The sequence below is a fragment of the Sander lucioperca genome, chromosome 11, assembly GCF_008315115.2.
Source record: "Sander lucioperca isolate FBNREF2018 chromosome 11, SLUC_FBN_1.2, whole genome shotgun sequence".
NCBI classification, from domain to species: domain Eukaryota; kingdom Metazoa; phylum Chordata; class Actinopteri; order Perciformes; family Percidae; genus Sander; species Sander lucioperca.
The window spans coordinates 23,522,531-23,543,131 of NC_050183.1; the positions used below are offsets into that span (position 1 = coordinate 23,522,531).

Consider the following 20,601-nt stretch of genomic DNA (forward strand, 5'->3'; position numbering starts at 1 on the left):
TTAGATTTCGTCTGTGAAAAAGGTTCATTTACAAATATTTTTCGTCATAGTCTTCGTCAACGAAATGAACACAGATCTGTATTGACCTTAAAAATCCTTTCTCAGTCAGGCTGTCATATGCACAAGCCTCTATGTAAATCTCTGCTTTTAAGGACTAAATGACCTTACAAGGATAAAAAGCTTAGTTAAAATTAAACATAATATTAAATACAATATAATTAATATATAATATAATAATATTAAATATAGATGAGGGATTGGGGAATTAATTTTGTTTCAGGTACAGCATCGTGCTATGAATATATTTGTGCGTGTCTTCCTCAGAATTGTCCCACTGGCCAGTATCTACGGGACACGTTTACACACTGGAGGCCACAGCTTACACTCTTCTCGCTCTGGTCAAGGCCAAGGTGAGCATGTCCCACTTGTGTTTTTTATCACAATGTCATAATATAGAAAACATACAACTGAGTCCTCATCAATGCTACCTCACTTAAAGAAATCTGGAAACAAAAGACGAAGATTGAATGTCTCTCATTCATGTAGAAGCTCTATAGTAGCCTTTGGAAACTGGCAGATTACAATCTAAACTATAACTCTAACAGAATCAGGACTTATCTCTATTTTTACTAAAGTCTTCAAAGTTAAGTCAACCAAAGAGAATTTCAACCATTGACTTGCCTTCTGTTAATACAGGCATTTGAAGAAGCCAGACCTGTTGTCAGATGGTTCAACACACAGCAGAATGTGGGCGGAGGCTATGGATCAACTCAGGTAACACAGACCCCTCTCTCCATCTTGATACCTGCAGCTTACATTATGTTAGCTCTTAACTTATTTGTCTTTTAAATCCCCTCCCTCACTCTTTTTCTCTCTAGGCTACTATAATGGTGTACCAGGCTTTAGCAGAGTACTGGGCTAGTGCTAAAGAACCAGAGTATTATCTGAATGTGGACATCTTGTTGCCGGGCAGGTTAAGGCCTTACAAGTACAACTTCAACAGGGACAACTACTACTTCACCAGAACATCTGAAGTAAGAAAACACACAAACAAACACATAGAGGCATCATTCCTGATGTTTTCTGTATGTATTTTCTGCTGATGCCTGTGTGTGTGAGTGTTTGCATATTTAAATCCCCCAGATCAAAGATATAAACCAGAATGTAACAGTAACTGCAACAGGCACAGGAAAAGCAACGGTGAAAGTAAGTACATTTGTTATTGTTTTATCATCTGTTGTGTATACAGGTGACCTACAGTATTTCAGTATTTCTCAATCACTTTGTCTTATTTTTTGAAACAGTCATCATTCTGGCAACCTGGCAACCCACAAACTAATTCAAGGGGTGTGTGTGCAGCTCAGCTGCTCTCTGCGCAGCCAGCTAACCTAACGTAGCTGTTAGCTTAGCTGTTGTCAAAACAGCAGGGCAGGATGAAAAAATACACCACCAAATTTAAGCACAGTAGAACTGAATAGTTTCCATGTTATCCAACCTAAATATTGGCAGGTATGCTGTAAAGACTAATGTAAACAGTATGTTTATAGTTTACAGCGTTTGTATGCATAAATACCAAGCTAACATTATGTGACAGTGACAGAAACCTTTTCTATAAGTTCCCTAAAATAAAAGAACCTGAAAATTAGCATATTATTTCTCCATCACTGTGTCCTTTTTGAATAGAAACCAACGACTTATTTTAGATAGTTTTAAAGTAGATGTCAATTAGTTCATCACATATTAAGATGCACTTGTATCTATGTGACAGATGGTGTCTCTGTATTACGCTGTGCCTAAAGAAAAGGAGAGTGACTGTCAGAAGTTTAACTTGTCAGTGCAGCTCCTCCCAGGTAACTTGGTACCCTCTGTCTCTTTCTTTTTTCATCTTACTTGTTGTTTCTGCCAAGTACCTTACCTTATGAGAAACAAAATATTCAGCTACTCAACACATTATTTTGCTCCTGCAGATATGGATGGGAATGAGAACATATACAAGCTGAGAATTGATATTTTGTAAGTACAATCAAACTCTTACAGTAACATGGACATGTACATTAACCTTTCTGTTTTTGTTAGGGTTTTTCTTTCTTTCTCTCCATCTTCTCTACCCTGTTATTTAATGTTTCTGTCCATTTTGTGTACAGGTATAAGTCCAAGGATCGTGATGCAACCATGTCAATCCTGGATATTGGCTTGCTAACTGGCTTCACCGTTAACACAAATGACCTGGACTTAGTAAGAACTTGTACAGATACACATAGGCATACTACTCACATACAGTTCACAAGACTTTATAATGGTTTGTCTGAATGTGTGTGTGTGTGTGTGTGTGTGTGTGTGTGTGTGTGTGTGTGTGTGTGTGTGTGTGTCTGTGTAGCTGTCTAAAGGACAAGCCCCCATTATTGCAAAATATGAGATGAACACAGTCCTGTCAGAAAGAGGCTCACTCATCATCTACCTGGATAAGGTTAGACATCACTGTTTCCTACCTCTGTACTTTTTCTCTCTGCCTTGTTCTTCCTTTCTTTATCTCTATCTCACATTTGTCCACAGGTTTCTCACACACAACCAAAGGAGATCACTTTTAGGATCCATCAGGAGATGAAAGTGGGAGTCTTACAACCAGCTGCTGTGTCTGTCTATGAATACTATGACCGTGAGTCTCAGAGACACTTTGAAACATATGATGCCTCCATGTTCATTGCTGTCAATATATTTCAGAGTAAATAACACTGGATAAGCAGGCATTATTATTATTATTATTATTATTATTATTATTATTATTATTATATGCTTTTTTAAATTATTTTACGTACATTTTCTGAAATCATTCTTTCCCATTACAGAAACACATTGTGTGAAATTCTACCATCCAGAGAGGAAAGCTGACAAGCTAATGCTCTGTACAAATGATGAATGCATATGTGCAGGAGGTAACCAGAATGATGTCAAACTGACTGAATCCGTTGTCTGTGAACATAAATTTGTTAAATCTGAAATTCTTGAACAAACACCTAAACCCAACACTAACATTGTTCTTCATAGAGATAACGCCTTGGTCAATAATGTGGGGCTTATCATCATGCATTGTCTGTAAACAGTAGTAATTTATTATTGTACCTCAATAAAGTTGGGGGACTTAAGGCTGAGAGAAGATTAGACAAGATAACGAGTCTCCAGCCATGCTAGTGGCTCTTAGAGGCTGTACCTATATGTACAACAGCACTTTAGGCTTAATGCTAATATGCTCAAAATGACAATGCTTACATTCTGTAAATTAGCACATATAATGTTTATCATTGTCACCATCTTAGTTATCATGTAAGCATCCTAATGCAAATGTGATTTGTTTTGCGGGTGTTTGGTCATGACCAAAAATATAGCACAAATTAAGATTTTGAAAAAGTTTGAGGTTCTTCATTAGAAAACAATGATGAGAGTAGTCATTGGTGATGAAAGTCTTAGGCCTCAGGCACCTCCAACAATACATATTATCAATACAATCTGAATGTAGGAGAAAAGAATAGTGTAAAACTTGGCCTGGTAGAAGACCCGCGCTTACAAGAGAGGGAGAGAGAGAGAGAGAGAGAGAGAGAGAGAGAGAGAGAGAGAGAGGTGTAAAGAGTTCATAATTAAATATATAAAGACAACGGTAAGTATATAAAGACACTTGAAAGGTAAAGTGACATGTGATGAGCTCAGAGCTCAACAGTCTTATGGCCTATAGGATGAAGCTGTCCCTGAACCTGGTTTGTGGCTGCGGTGGTTTGCGTCTTTGATAATCCTTTGGCTTTCTTCCTGCACCGCTGGGTGTAGAGGTCCCCCATGGATAGCAACTCTGTCCTGGTGATGTGCTGAGCAGTTTTCACCACCCTATGTAGAGCATGGTTGATGGCAGTGATGCACCTGGTCATAATACTCTTGACGGTCACTGGTAGAGGTTGCAGAGTATCCTGGAGTCCATGCTGAACCTCCTCAGCCTGCGGAGGAGGAAGAGCCGCTGTCTAGCAGTCTTAGTGATGGTGTTGGTGTCGTGAGTCCAGTTCAGTTCCTCACTGATAATAACCCTGAGGAACCCAAAGCTGCTGACTTTCTCCACTGCAGTCCCATTGATGGAGATAGGGACGTGTCCTTCTCTCTGTCACTTCCTGTAGTCTACAATCAGCTTCTTTGATTTACCGACTAATTACTGAGATGGAGGTTGTTGTCTTGGCACCAAGATGTCGGGGCTCTGAACTCCCCTCCGTAGGCCGTCTTGACGCAGTCTGTGTTGAGGCTAATGACAGTGGTGTCGTCAGCGAACTTTATGAACATTCCATCAAGGCAACAAGCACCTGCAGGATCTAGTAAGATCAGAGCAGTGGTCTAACTAAAGAATAGCTCATTAAAATACTTAAATAGTGACTACAGCTGCACTCACCCATCAACATGTGCTTATTTAATCAGTTGTGTATATAGTTTATGCCTATTGTGTATTTTCAGAGAACTGCAGTATGCAGAAGAAGGACAAAATCCCCAGTGAAGAGCGAACAGCTAAGGTCTGTGAGAGTACACAGACCAGCATAACAGATTTTGGTAAGAGAGTGTAAATTAATTTATTTTATATCATACAACAATGGATGTGTATGTTTGTGTGACTTAGAGATTGAGAGAATAAGTACGGTAGGACTAAATGAGGGAGAAAGCGAGCTAACAATCTGCAACTTGTCTGTCCTCAGCGTACAAAGTGAGATTGGAAACTTTTACAGAAGATTTGTCCACTGACATTTTCACAGTGAAGGTACTGGACGTCATCAAAGAAGGTAGGTATTTATCTTTGAACTGCCTGAAATGTACTAGAAACTGATGTTCATAAGGTGCATTAAAGTGACATGACAATGATAGTGACAATTTGTTATCCTCTTTTTGAATTGTTATGGACACATTGAATATTAATGGTGTTTCCAGTCATACAGAAAAAGTCTTGGCTTGGTTCAACAATTAAGGAAACATGCTCATTAACTTTCTTGCAGAAAGATAGATGAGAATATTGGTCTTGTTTAATGTTCCACTCATGTTTGTACGCTAAGTATGAAGCTACCTCTAGCAGCCAGCTAACTTATCTTGCATTGCCAGGCAACCAGCAGATACTTAAATAGGTTATTGGTCCCCAGCCAAGAAATAGTCCACCATTTAACCCCTGTAAAAAAAAGAATTGTAGTTTTTTACACTTTATTTCTTTGTGCGGATTAAACATGGAGATTAGAGGCATTGGTGGGTGGATTTTGTTACCATTGGAAAGATTTAGCTAAATTAGCCGGCTGTTGTCTGCATATTTCCTATGACAGTGGTATCAATAGTGCTATCAATCTAACTCCAAGCAAAAAAGTGAATAAGCATATTTTCTAAAATGTCAATTTTTTAAGCATGATTCCACTGGGTATATATAAGAATACATCATTAATGCTTTGTACTACATCAAAGACATACATTAGCTGTGCATTTAACTAAATCCTAAAGTACCTTTTCTTTGTTCTCCTATTCTTGAATTACAGGAAGTCTTGATGTGAGTCCTCTGAATAAACAGCGCACATTCCTCAGTTATCCCCACTGCAGGGATTCTTTAGATCTGAAGACGGGAAAAACCTACCTTATCATGGGAACATCCAACGATATTCACAGAGATGACAGCCGTCAATCGTATGTTTCTTTCTTTGTGTCACTGCTTTCTTTTAGTAAATCAAGTAAAGCTTTCTTGTACTCTAGCTTAAGAGTTACTGTTAACACTACTGTTGATATGCAGCCAGTTCTCATGAACCATTCGTTCAAAAAGCTACGAAAAGTCAAGCACTGTAATTCGTAAGCATTTCATGTTTTTTTTTGCTGTATTCATTAATACAGTAGGGAGATGGTCAGGGTGGATGGATGGGCGTTAACATACAGGACTTTGAAGAGAGTGGATTTCACTTCCTGTGGAAAACTAAAGCCTTTCACCCATGAAATGCATGTTTCTTAAGAGTGTTTTAATCCAAACCACGCTCTTTTTCCTCTTTAGTCATTTTGGTGCCTGATCTTAACTTTCGTCGCGGCAAAACGCTCATATTTTGTGGACCTAATTTAACCGTAATGTCAACTGAAACAAACGGCAGCTCGTGATGCTTTGTACCCAGATCAAAGTCACATATTTTCGTGTATCTGAACCACCAACTACCTCTGACACAATGGAGGTCTGTAGCCGGTGTAACTAAGCTCTGTAGCAGCTTAATCAACTAGCAACTGTCACTCGGCGTCATGGAGCTCATAGCCAGCTGGCAGCACGTGACCACCCAGCGTCACGTGACCAGGTGACAGTCTCCTAATTTCGTAGGATATAAGTTTTGGTGTGCATACATTTTCACTGCTTTCTATTAGTAAATCAAGTTAGGCTTTCTTGTACTCTAGCTTAACTGTTAGTGTCGATATCGATAGTGATTGTGGGAAGGGATGAGGAGGCTTTTCATGTCACGTTACAGAGTGTTACAGATGTGTATTGTTAACTTTGCTTTCCTCAGGTATCAGTATGTATTCGGAGAGAGAACGTGGATCGAGTACTGGCCCACAGAAGCAGAGTGTCAAACTGAGGAACACAGAATTACCTGTTTGGGCATGGAGGAGATGATGTTGCAGGTCCAACTCTTTGGGTGTCAGCAGTAGTGAAACTCAAGAAAATAAAATGTTCATTTAAAAAAAAAATTATTTTGCATAATTGTTATGTCAAAATGTCCCTGTTATGGTATATGAAGGCTTACAATGTTGCTCTGTATTGATTGAAATGTAATGGTTTTAAATCTCATTGTCTGTGTTTGACAAATATACACTGATTACTGTTATGGTAATAACTGTATAGTTAGCTTTATGTTTAGTAAATAATTGATTGAAATTGATAATGTTGAGCTTAGTGGAGTGATGCATAGAGAGTTCAATTTAAAATGAAACAAATTTGAAATTGGTTGTGATTCAGAATTTATTTTGGCAGACATGACATAGGTTTAGTATATACAGAAGCATGTCATCTGCATATAGCAAAGCCTTATGTTCTTTAACACCAGGAATTATTCTTTCTATTGTGGTGGAAAGTCTAATTTATACAGTGAGATCTGAAATAAGGCTGGACTCAACTAAGTCTTTTAAGTATTTTTTCTTTTTGCGTTTCCATAAAAACAATATTTGGACCAGTTAAGTCTGATGTTTTGTCAGGATTGGATTTATGGCCTTCACACACTGGGGATGTTTTTTTTCGTGCGATTAATTCGCATGTCAATATGTTTTTTCAAACTGTTGTCAACGAGGTTGATTTCTCTGAGTTTTCGTGATGCGAATAAAGACATCAACCAATCACGTTGTGTTGTTTACTTATGAGGATCATCATACAACAACACGGAGGCTGCTGTCCAAATGTGTGGGTGTGTGCTTTCAGAAGTAGATAACTTTATTGTCCCTGTGGGGCAGTTGGGTTTGCAGCACAAGACATCACACATATGATACAAACAAACAGTCCATACATCAGACACCGACAGACATAACATGAAGAAAATACATCACACACTTCAATACACTATACACCCTTCGGTGTGACCAGGCCAGTTGGACATCTAGCTTATTGACTGATTTAAGGCTTTTATGGCTTGTGGTACAAAAGAGAATTTGGATCTGTTCTTGGTCAGAAGGGGTTGGCAGAAACGACGTATAGATGGCAGTAGTTTAAAATGAGATGCCAGGGGGTGTGTGTAGTAACAAGCAATGTTATTCGCCTTTTTCACCAGTCTGTCTTTGTAAATGTGTTCAATGCTCAGTAGTGCTATCCCAAGTAACTTGCTGGCAGTTGTAACTGTTTTTCTGTCTTTTTCTGTGACTCAGTTGCTTTCCGAACCAGCAGATAATACAGCAAGTTAAAACACTTTCAATAAAAGCATCATAAAACATTTTGAGCATTTTGTTATTGACATTAAAAACAAGCAGTTTCTTTAAAAAGTACATTCTTTGCTGCGTCTTACTTCGCAAAAGATCAGTCCAAGAGTCCCATGCTTGTTGTCCAGTACAATGCCAAGGTATTTGTAGTTTGTAACAACACCTGAATAGAACACATCCTTGTGGAGAGCCTGTGGATGTTATCATCGCATCAGACAGAGATGAGCCCACTCTGACCAGCTGGAATCTACGGGTAAGAAAATCCATGATTCAGTAAATAATACCTTTATTAAGATAGAATTCACTGGCTAAAATGTCTGCAGGAATCCTAGGTTGCATGGTGTTAAAAGCAGATGAAAAGTCCACAAATAGAATCTTAGCATGAGTCTTTGGTTTCTCAAGATGAATGTGCAAAAGGTGCATTAATGTCAGAATTGCATCATCCACCCCCCTGGAGGTTTGATAAGTGAATTGCAGGGGGTCCACAAGATGCTGGGTTTTGGGATACAATGTACCTCTTTACCAGACGCTCCAGGCACTTCATGACCAGTGATGTCAGTTGGTCTATTGGTCGGAAGTCATTGGACTCTGTGGGTCTTGGCAGTTTTGGCACAGGTACAATTGTAGATGTTTTCCACAGGTTAGGGACTTTACAGAGGTTAAGAGAGGAGTTGTGTCAGTGATGTCAATGTCAGTGAAAACAGGGGCTAACTGTTCTGCACAGTGCTTGAGGATATTACCACAGATTTCGTCAGGGCCAGGGCTTTTCCGTGGATTACAGTGACTAAAAAGGTGAAAGACATCCGATTAACGGATGTTTAGGACAGATGCAGGGGGTTGAGGGGGCAGCACAATGCCACCCCCAGCATTGCTGCCACTCTCAAAGTGACAAAAAAAGCTGTTTAGCAGGTTTGCCCTTTCCAGTCCCTCACCTCCAGGCAGGTTCAGGGAAGGTTTCCCTCTGCCCTTGTGTGGGACATTGGTCATGGTCTTGATCCCCTGCCATGCCTCACGGGAGTTGCCCGACACCAGGGTTGCCTCAATCTTCTGTCTGTAACTGTACTTATCCAGCTGTATTTGTCTTTTAATCTGTCTCTGTATGTCCATTTTGGCTGTGTCATCCTGATTCCAGTGTGCTTTTTTCTTTTCAATTATAAGATGCTTTCATTTATTGGAGATCCGGGGCTTGTCGTTTGGAAAGATTTTAGTGGTTTTTATGGGTATGACTGTGTCTACACAGACATTGATGTAGTCAGATATTGTTTCTATTTATATCAGGGCATTTAAAAATGTCCCAGTTTGTGCAATCGAAACAACCCTGCAGGGCCATAATACGGTCATTATTCCATACTTTAACTGAGCGTTCTTGGGGCTTCTCCCTCTGCACACGTGTACAGAAACACTTTGGGAGGGGGACAGGCGAGACAGTAGTGAGGTGAAGTAGATGTGCAGGAGGTGGGGGGGAGTGGATAAAAGGAGGGTGCTGCAGAGCGACAGTCTACAGCAGATCAGGATCATGCTGTGGCTGCTGGCCTCTCTGGCCTTTGTCTCTCTGACTTCTCTGGCTGATAGAGCTCCATTGTAAGTAGACCTACCTTACCTTTACACCTTTAGTTAGTCCACAAAACAGAGCTAAAATATACAGTTTGTTTAATTGTTCATCTTCCTGATATTCAAATTGTTATTGGTTAAACTGCAATGGGAGCAACACAAATATCCAGGGTCCTCTGCATTTATATCCAATTTAAAAAGTGTATAGATACAAATCTTAGTATAACTTGAGTCTTACACTCAGGCCCAGAAATATTTGGACAGCGACACAATTTTCATGATTTGGGCTCTGCATGCCACCACATTGGATTTGAAATGAAACAACTGAGATGCAATTGAAGTGCAGACTTAATAAACTGCAGGTTTAATTCAAGTGGTTGAAGAAAAATATCCTATGAAACGTTAAGGAATTTTAACCATCTTTATACAAAGTCTCCTCATTTCAGGGGCTCAAAATTAACATTACCATAAATAAAATGTAAACGTTTAATACTTTTTTGAGAATTCTCTGCAGGCAATGACTGCCTGAAGTCTGGAACCCATGGACATCACCAAATGCTGGATTTCCTCCTTTGTGATGCTTTGCTAGGCATTTAATGCAGTTGTTTTTAATTGTTGCTTGTTTGTTGGTCTTTCTGCCTAAGTTTTGTCTTAAGCAAGTGAAATGCATGCTCGATCGGGTTGAGATCTGGTGATTGACTCGGCCATTGCAGAATATTCAACTTCTTTGCCTTATAAAACTCCTGGGTTGCTTTCGTTTTTGGGTCATTGTCCATCTGTACTGTGAAGCACCGTCCAATTAACTTTGCTGTTTTTGGCTGAATCTGAGCAGAAAATATCTGTAATATCCCTATACACTTCAGAATTCATCTGACTGCTTCTGTCTTCTGTCACATCATCAATAAACACTAGTGACCCAGTGCCATTGGAAGCCATGCATGCCCATGCCATCACACTGCCTCAACCATGTTTTACAGACGACGTGGTGTGCTTTGGATCATGAGCCTTTCCAAGCCTTCTCCATACTTATTCTGGTTTCATCTGTCCAAACAATGCTGTTTGAGAACTGGGCTGGCTTCTTCATGTTTTGGCAAAGTCTAATCTGGCCTTTCTATTTTTGAGGCTGATAAATGTTTTGCACCTTGTGGTGTGATGCCACACCTGGAATTAACTCCACCTTTTACATGCTTAATTAATAATGGATTATTGAGGGAATAGCCCATGCAGCCCATGAAATAGCTTTTGAGTCAATTGTCCAATTACCTTTGGTCCCTTTACAAAGAGGCGGCTACATATTAAAGAGTTGAAATTCCTAAACCCTTCCTCCAATTTGGATGTGAATACCCTCAAATTAAAGCTGAGAGTCTGCACATTAAGCCACCATTGATTATATAACTGTATCTTGAATATGTTTTGGTAAACAGCTAAAATAACCAAACTTGTGTCACTGTCCAAATATTTCTGGGCCTGACTACATAGTTAGAAGTTGTCCAATTTACTGCAAAAGTCAAAGTACTGTGGTTGAAATGATGCCAATGAGTTGGCCTAATTCTTGGTCAGAGTTTGCACAACGATGCATTATGCCAGACAGAGCAGGAGTCTAGAGCCATGATGACGCTTTCTTTGTGTTGGCGTTCTAACCTCCAGTGGATTTCTGAGGACTATGGTTAACTGCTCCTCAGATCTCTGCAGGGTAAATCCAGACAGCTAGCTAGACTGATTTGTCCAATCTGAGTTTTCTGTTGCATGATTAAAACAGCTTTTGAACATATATATGTTCCACCAAAACAAGTTCCTTACCGAGGCTATTATTTGGGAGGCACTGTCATTGTGTCGTGTCACAGTTGTCTGTACCCAGGTCATAGTTAACATCTGTCGGCTACGGCGGCTGAACAGAAGCAGGGGAAGAATTTCGGCAGGGGGGAGACTTTGGTTCTACTTTCCAGACCCGGTTATATATAAAAACTAAATAAGCTGTTTATCTGAGTGACAAACATATAGCCGTTCTTCCATAAAGATTACAACATTGTCTATGTTTATGTGTAGATAAAAAAAAATATTTGTTGTTGCATAATCTACAAAATGTAACGTTACTTAAAGCAGCTTATACACTGTACATTACACATTATGGTTGCATGTCAGTTTGTAACAAAGTGGGAATCATTTTACTGTCCAACATACCATAACCTTGAAGCTGGCGATGGTAACGTTAGCCATAATATTCCACATACCATAACTTTATTGCAGAGCGATCTGTAGAGAACACGTTTCACAAGCCAACAATTCAGGCTACATGTTGTTTTGCTAGAATTAAATTAGATGTTTCCATTTTGAGGAAGTCAAAATTATGGTTCCCAATATTTACCCATTATTTAACCATGTCTCTGATCATGCAACGGTTTAGAAAGATGCCTAGCTTTTGTAGGTCAGGTAGAATGATTCTTCCTCTGTTAATCCAGTTTGTTTGGTTGCTGCTATCATGGCTGCAGCACATTGTATTTGTGTTTCATGTCTGTCAACCCGGGTGTCAAAATTGGCAGTTGACAATAACACACAGGCCAAAACAAAAACAGACATTCCGCACCGGAATGGAAATTTAAAAGGATAAAATACTGGATTCAGCATTGTTGTCAGAGAAGATAGTATTTCAACTTAGCATGTGTCCTTATTATCTGATGACATACATGTATTGTGGTCATTTGTTCATTAAACACAGTAAATATATTACATATTGGACCTTTTAGGGGTCACACGCAAAAAAGGTTAGGAAACACTTCTGTAAGAGATTCACTCTTTCGTTTTTTTTAAAGCTGACCTAGTGTACGATGCCAGAGCTCCCAAACTCAAAGCTGGACCATTTTGCGTGCCTAAAGTACTGAAAATAATACACTCAGTTTTATCTTCGTTCAAATTAAGAAAGTTTTGTGAAAGCCACAACTTAATATCATTAAGACAACTAAACAGGGAGTTTAGTGTGACACTGTCATTTGCTTTCATAGGCAAATCAATTTGCAAATCATCTGCATAACAATGAAATGAGGTTGTGCTTGCCTATAATAGCCTCTAAAGGCAACATATATAAAGAAAACAGAATGGGGCCAAGAATGGAACCCTGGGGTAGAGAGACGTTGATACATACACTTGCGTGGTTCTCGACCTGGGGGGGCGGGCCCTGTCTTGCGCAATGGCATGCAAATGATCCAATTCAAAATGAAAGAAACAAAATCTCTTCACTGGGGAGTTGATCCCCAGACTCCTGGGCCATAGCTCACTGTTCTAACCACTCATCTAGCAATTCTTGTGGAATGCAGTACAACCGTTGACCACTTGGTGTCTTTAAGCCTCGGTTGTTAGGTAACCATACTGTATACAAAAAAGAGGTACTAACTAACAAACTTTTAACAAACGGTTGTATGCTTTCACTGAAGACAGAAAGTGCAAATGTAGTATCCATTTTCTTTAGAGACAAAACGTTCTTAATGCCAGTTTCTGCTGTCAAGGAAGATGAATGTCGGCCATGATTTCGGTGCACGCGAGCAACGTGTTTTTGTTGTTATGTCACAGGGTGTGAATAGCTCAACTGTGTGGCCTAGGCTATTTGTACCATATTTGTACCTGTAAATTACAGTAAAATGAATCCCTCTTTTGACATAAGTGGAAGAGTAAAGTCCAAAACTTTAGACACCTTCTTTCAACCTCCAGCAGAAAAATCAACCTCTTTCTTTCTCTGTCAGTTCATTACAGGATGTTATCACTGACGCCCCGTATGGAGCCCGTAGAGAGGGATGTCGAAAGTCAAACAGATGCTTCTATTGCCATCAAGATTGTGGTATTGTATCTTATCTTTGATAAGCACATAATTTAATATACTATTATATAATTAGCTGTAACTGAGAGCATAAAGCTTTTCGATGAGGTTTGGTTTGAAAAAACAAGTATATATGCATATACAGCATAGAAAAAATTGTAAATCATACATAATCCAATAACTTTAACAACATACAACTATACACTGTGTGTACATTCCCATTTATATTTTCAGGTGACCTTTCTGAATTGGTCAGGTATTGTTTTCTTGAATCTCTTTTTGAACTGTATAATATTATGACTCAGTTTGATTTCATTGTTTAGATCAGGGGTCTTCAACGTTTTTCAGGTCAAGGACTGCGTGCTGATTGGCTCCCTGATTCTGACATTTACTCCTTTAGGTTTTATAATTGGCTATTGAATGACGAGGCATTTTTCTACACTTCAGAGGGGATTCGGTCGGTACCTAAAAAGTATTGAATTCGCTACAAAAGCTGCACGATATGAGAAAAATATCTAATTATGATTATTTCTTTTAATACTTTTATTTTTAAATTTTTACATAACAGTCACACACTTATCATCAATGAGACGATACAACAAAACTAAACTAATCACACTGATTGGGATTATTTTGACTGATGTTGTGATTGTGATATGATCCATGATATCAGAGGGAATGATCATTTCTCTATCTTTATTCTCATTTTCATTGAAAAATATTAATATTGAAATGTTTTTGTCACCTTGTCAAATTAATTCAGAATTACTGCTTTCTTTACTCAAATGTTATGTATAATTTCATATATATGAGGATTATTGACCATAATTTCCAAAAACAAGTGTCAAAGTAGAGGTGATAAATTGGAATAAAGTTGGCTAAGAATGTGTGACACGTGATGATTTAAACTTTAAACTTTGTAAACAACAAAACAGAAGAAAACAGGTACACGGTCGACGGGAATACATTTTCATTTATTGAATGTGCAGAAAGTTTGATATGATGTATGAAGGAAATGTGTGGATCCATGTGTTTAAACCCTCAGTATTCAGGCTGCAGTTCCAAGTATGTAATGCAGATGTAATATCAAATGTGACCACACGATGGCGGCATAGAGCAACTTTAAAATCCCATCAGGGTCACCACGGACTGATTAGTTGTTGTCCCAGGGTTCCCATCTGATAGGAGTTTTGCTTTTAGATGTATATAGTTATACATACATGCAAAAAAAACTCAAAACACGACGAAAAGACTTACTTTTTTTATTAAGTAGGCATCAAAGAACGACTAATAAAGTATCGCAAAAAGTCACCAAAAACATAAAAAACCAACAAAAATGTCAGAATAAAAGTGTCTTAAAAGAACTTGGAAAAAGAGCCAAGAAGCTAAAAAATCTATGAAAATGTTGGAAAAACCACCAAAACCATCAAAACCCCATATGTGCATATACTCACCTAATGTATGTATATATGTATGTATGTATGTATGTATATATAATAGAATGGATGAAATGTGGGGATATATGTGTTGCCAGTTTGGACCTTTTCAGTTTCAGCTGATGACACGTAGGCTACACAAGGATGCGTGACGCCGCCGCCCGAACTTTGCCTCCGTTTTGGACCAACATGACTCCGCTGTAAACAAACTAAACAGGAGCTGCGTTTTTTCTGGATAAAAAGCACTATAACATTTACATTTGTCACCTGATAGATAGGATGGGGGGCCTCTAACATTTCAGGGCCGGCCCGTAGCATAGACAAATTCTACGGCCGCCGGCAGTCCAAATGAGTCAAGAAAAGTCAAATATAATAAGAAAAAAACAACCAAAAATGTAGGGGAAAAAAATGCTAAAAATGTTGCCAAAAGCAACAAAAATGTCAAAAGTGTCATTAAAAAAAAGTTGAATAAACTTGTGCCCAACCAACATTATTTAAGCAGAAGAACTGGGCCTGATTCAGGCTACTAATACATATAAATGTATAAAATAGATTAAATGTGGATAAATGTATTTAAACCCTCAGTATTCAGGCTGCACTTCAAAGTATGTAATACAGATGTAATATCAAATGTGACCACAAGATGGCGGCATAGAGCAACTTTAAAATCCCATCAGAGTCACCTGAAGTTCCAGACTGTAAATCACTTCTACATGCATCGGATTCTTCACGTGCATTAGTGTTCTCATGTTGAGTCATGTGTGGAAAATTCACATCGAAACCTGTTTTAGGAGAGGAACAGATACTGACTACTATGTTCTGTTGGTGTGTTGTTTAGTAGAAGACCAGAAACATGTGGACAGGAGCTGTATGGAGAGAAGACGAAGCAGAGATGGAGGAAGTCATACGTCCCTGTTGGGTTAACAATAGTTGTGTGTATCAGCCTGATCAAGGAGTGAAAAAGGCCACGAAAACCTGCAAAAAGCCTGAAGATGCCTGGATGAAGTTCCCTGTGAATACTACTACAGAGTCAGGTAATTTATTATCATATTTAGTTTCCATGATGCAAACTGACCACCTGTAATCAGAATCCATCTGGTATTAGTGACGGGTTCAGTGCCTTTCATGACTCGTATATTTATTATTAGGGATGTAACGCTGCATGGTGACTCTGTTAAAAATGGATATAAATGTGGTCACAACCGGTTGAGATAAAAAATTAATCTGGATGCAGTTTTTAAACGTCCTAGAGCGTAATCTACTTTATATTTAACTTGTTTTGACTTTTATTCATTTGAAGAGATTTCTTTCTATTAACCCTCGTGTTGTCTTCCTGTCGACCATCCACTTGTTGACCTCGCAGGTCAAAAAATGAAAATTACGTTTTTGTCGGTTTTTCTGCATCTTCAGTCCACGTTGAGTCTTAAGGACTTTTTCGCCACTCTCGCCACTACCACCAGTTTATACACCACCTACACCAACTTATTACCACTAGTTTAAAAAAAACAAATCTAATTCAAGACAGCAGATGATTATGTGCTGCCATTTAAAAAAAAAAAATGATTTTAAATCATTATCCTGACTAAACTTATACAGTCTGTGATGATCACTCAACATTTTCATCTGTTGTCCCTGGCCAGTTTTAAAATGGCAACCTAAACAAATAAAATACAATAAAATGACTTAATAGTCAGCATGTAAAAGCACCATACACAGACCAACATTAAGACAGGCTCAATGCACAACAACAAGACACAACACATCAGACAGCAAGCAACAAAACAAGACAAACCTGCAGACAGGCAGCTAAAGTCAACAGGCAGTCCGCAGTCTAATGCAGTCACATATCTGATTATCTATGAGCCAGTTCTTCAGCTGAACAGTAAAAGAACCATAAGTATTTACTTCTCTTATCTGCATTGACAACATATTCCAGTCTTTAGAAGGTTGCTATGTTTAATCAGGTTTTCCCAACTTAAAAGTCTTCTATTTAAAGTTTGACAGAAATCTGTTGGGTTTCTGATCTACAACTTTGAGAGTATGTTTATATAGAGTTTCATGTGGTTTCCTAGTGGATTTGTTAGCCTGAGCCCAGCTAGTCAAACAATGTAGAATGTGAGATATCATCTCTGTGAGACTAGTAAAACATGATAGACAGATAACAGGCAGAAATGGCAAAAATAAATACACAGGCATGCTGCAGTTCATACTTTGTATTTGTTTGTTTGGTCCACTGTAATAGGGTTAAAAAAACTGATCTGTGTTCACATTATTCAGACACTCCCACTCAGATAAAGTCATGTGATTTCCTGTAAACAGAGGGGGGAGGAGCAGCACTGATCAGGTGATCCAGGTACATGAGAACAGGGAGGAGACTCTGAACCTGAAATAGTTCAGTCAGTTGAGACTCCATTTTGAGTTGAGAGAACAGAGCAGGAAGAGGAAACTGAAGGCTGAGGCAGGGTGAGTGGTAATCCAACATTTATTATTTGACTGTTAAAGTCTCTGAGTCAGTTTTCTCCCTGTGGACTGTAGAGGAAAGAAATGTTAGAATGAACTCAACAGTTTGATTGTTGACACAAAGTCCTGATTGGCTGAATAATACACATTAAACCTGCTGGAACTGGAGAAAACACAGATTAAAAAATACAGTACATATGAAAAAACAAGAAAATCAAGACTTTTTAAAATAACAAATCCTACCCTGAATACAATTAATAAAATTAAAAATGTCTAAAAGGTTAAGCTATAAAAACGTAATTAATCATATTGTTTACAATATTTTGTAAAAAGAGCGAGTCCTGTAGTACGAAGCAAGATTTGGGGTTACCGAGGTAAAAGGTTCAACCCAGGGTGTTGTGTATCACGACGGTGGTTTACTTGTTACCGGGTTACATCGCCGTGGTAACTTATGCTGAACACCTAACCTGCTCGGGAGCAGGTTATGTTGGAGATTAGAGATCAACCGGTGTAAAAGCACCGCCTACTGACCTATCAATACTCGGTTGATAACGGTGTCACCGTTCTTAGAAGATCAGCTGGAGCTCTGTGCGCGGAGAGAGAAACATTTAGAGACCGACAACCCCGTTAACATTCCCTGATGGGTATCTTTATAAATATATAGATTTTCAGCAGAGGGAATTACATATCTTTGTCAGCTTCTTGAGCCGTATGTTGCCAATGCCACACATCGGTTTCAATTATGTTTTTATATTTTTTATTTCCTCCCACGAGGCCTCTGGTATTTTAGTCTTCTGCTAACTCTGAACTATATGATCAACTGGCTTCAATCCTTAAAGAGAGACTAGTAAAATATCAGACAGAATGTCAGGCAGAAATGGCAAAAATAAATACATGGACATGTTGCAGTTCACAACATGGAGAGAAAAAGTGAAGAAAAGGAGAAACTTTGTCTCTAAATGCTGAATATGATCAGAGGTATTTGGTGTGTTTGGTGGCAGCTTCACCAGCAGCAGGAGAGTTTTAAAAAACTGATCTGTGTTCACATTATTCAGACACACAGATAAAGTCATATGATTTCCTGTAAACAGAGAGGGGAGGGGCAACACTGAGCAGGTGATCCAGGTACATGAGAACAGGGAGGAGACTCTGAACCTGAAATAGTTCAGTCAGTGGAGACTCCATTTAGAGACGAGAGAACAGAGCAGGAGGAGGAAACTGAAGGCTGAGGCAGGGTGAGTGTTAATCCAACATTTATTATTTGACTGTTAAAGTCTCTGAGTCAGTTTTCTCCCTGTGGACTGGAGAGGAAAGAAATGTTAGAATGAACTCAACAGTTTGATTGTTGACACAAAGTCCTGATTGGCTGAATAATACACATTTTCCAATTGCTAAAACACAATTTTGCAAACTAGGCTGGATTCATCAAAATACTTAACACAATTCACAAACCCACACACACAAACTGCTAAATACCTCATATGTCCTGCAAAATGAAGCACTGCAACCACAACTACATATAGCATTATCAAAATCAAACGTTTGCACCAAATGGCACACACTTCATTCATATTACCAGATCTTTGTCTAACCAACTACACACTGTTAGTGATAATGAAAAGCACTCTCATCTTTAGTATGCTTTGCCAAAATACTAAAATAGTTCAAATTGTAGAACATTCTTCAGATTGTTCACATGCACAGAAATATTTGCAGATACACACACATGCTGTTGAAACATTTTATTTTTTTTATTTTTCACCAAACAAGTCATCATCAACATATGCACAGCAGATATATTTCCATTCGACTGAACAAAAATATGCTCACAAAGAACAGTAAACTGAAAAAGAAAATTGCAAAAAAAAAAAGTGCATAGTGCTTACTTCCTGGTTGAAGTGGTAACCATTGAGGTGTTTGGCCAGGTGGCACATATATTGGCCAATCAGCTCATGTAGTGTCATTTTGAATGGCAGTGTTTTGAAATGGCAAACATGTGACTTTATGTCAGATTGTTGTGTCTTATGCAGAGAACCGTGTTCAGTGCATTTAAAAAGTTACATTTTGAATTGCAAAATGTGTGTAAAGCAGAAAATGTGTTTAGACGTTTGGAGACTTGAGAAGAGGTTTTGCTCTCTGTGTGTCAGTTTAAATAACCATGCTATGCATGTCATTTTAGTGTGTTAGCAATTGGAAAAAACTGTAAACCTGCTGTAACTCGAGAAAATACAGATTTAAGGTCAAGTGTGTGTGTGTGTGTTCTTCCAGTCGTCCAGACTTGTACAAACTTGTTTCCTCTAAATGTTGTGAGCTCACAGTCAGTGTTCCTGTTTTACCTCTCAGACTGACTTCAGATCAGAAGATGAGTGATTTGGAGGAAGAGGAGGATGGAGCAGAGTCTGTAGTATCTGCCTGTCTGTCTATGAAGAGTGACCGGTCCAAAGATCATCCTCCACACTTCAGTAATGAACCTGGACCCTCAGACACAAAGTAAGACAACTGCTACTAACTCATTTTATGACTCAGTTTCAGTTTTTCCTGCTGATGTCATGTATTTGTTGATTTTGTGTTTGTATAATACATTTCTATAAATTCTGTTACATGCTGGTCTTCCTCAATATTCAGACCACTTCTAACCTCTTTTGAAACCTAACTGACTCTAGACAGTTTGGCCAAATCTTGATATGTTTCAACAACAACCAACAAATCATTTTAGTGATAAATAAATGTCTTCCCAGAGAGAGGAAGAGGAGTGATGTTTCTGAGGAGGAGCAGCCGTCCAGATCCAGAACCAGAGCTGGACTGCAGACAGCCAATCAGAGCAGCTCTGAACAAAGTAAGTCTGTCCATCTGTCTGCTGATGTCTTCATGTCTGAACACACCACTGGTTGTTGGAATACTGAGACATTTGTTGAGTCTGACAGCATAAACTAGGGCTGCACAACATATTGTTTTTTTGAATCGTTGATTAGTGATTGTTAAGCTCTAGTTTTTCTTCTGACTCAGATTCAGAGACAAACACAACGAAGACAGAGAAACAGTTAAAGAGTTTTATTTTCACTGTAGTAATTAGGCAGTGAGAAAAACAGTTCAGGATCGAGTAGCTCCGATGGGGACGGAAGCCGGAGGCAACAGGTGAGTGGCCAGGCAGACTGAGACTGGACGGAGGACGGCGGTGAGACCTGTTCTGACTCACCCAGGTGATCCGGTGTGGAGGCGATGAGAGCCGAGTGGCCAGGTGAGCAGGCAGAGAGGTAACTTAACCTCAGAGTCAGTTGCTATGGTAACTGAGCCTGTGAACCTAACCTGGTCGGGAGTAGGTTTTCTTCAAGAAACCTCGAGTTTCTCTCAGTCTCCTCCCTCTGACACAGCACTCTTTCATTTCCACATTCATTTATTCAGTCTGTATCAGGCGCATTT

The 20,601-nt window shown here is 38.9% G+C and overlaps 2 protein-coding genes across 5 annotated transcripts in view; both read left to right on the plus strand.

Moving 5' to 3' along the window:
• Nucleotides 1-20,601, plus strand: part of LOC116065088 (NACHT, LRR and PYD domains-containing protein 3-like) — a 321,141-nt gene that overhangs the window by 155,392 nt on the left and 145,148 nt on the right. The window lies entirely within an intron of this gene.
• The window catches only part of LOC116065087 (complement C3-like), a 119,679-nt gene that overhangs the window by 41,872 nt on the left and 57,206 nt on the right, over nt 1-20,601 (plus strand). The window contains exons 29-42 of one of the 4 annotated variants that reach the window (XM_031320549.2): nt 325-410; nt 697-774; nt 879-1,034; nt 1,144-1,206; nt 1,769-1,850; nt 1,968-2,013; nt 2,145-2,235; nt 2,378-2,467; nt 2,554-2,656; nt 2,847-2,933; nt 4,483-4,575; nt 4,719-4,802; nt 5,535-5,679; nt 6,531-7,354. In XM_031320549.2, the coding sequence (XP_031176409.2) occupies nt 325-410; nt 697-774; nt 879-1,034; nt 1,144-1,206; nt 1,769-1,850; nt 1,968-2,013; nt 2,145-2,235; nt 2,378-2,467; nt 2,554-2,656; nt 2,847-2,933; nt 4,483-4,575; nt 4,719-4,802; nt 5,535-5,679; nt 6,531-6,672 (1,346 nt within the window). In that variant the 3' untranslated portion in view covers nt 6,673-7,354. Of the gene's footprint in view, nt 1-324; nt 411-696; nt 775-878; nt 1,035-1,143; nt 1,207-1,768; nt 1,851-1,967; nt 2,014-2,144; nt 2,236-2,377; nt 2,468-2,553; nt 2,657-2,846; nt 2,934-4,482; nt 4,576-4,718; nt 4,803-5,534; nt 5,680-6,530; nt 7,355-20,601 lie in introns of those variants that run through there. The other 3 variants (XM_036007041.1, XR_004898729.1, XM_036007042.1) reach the window with 3 other exon arrangements.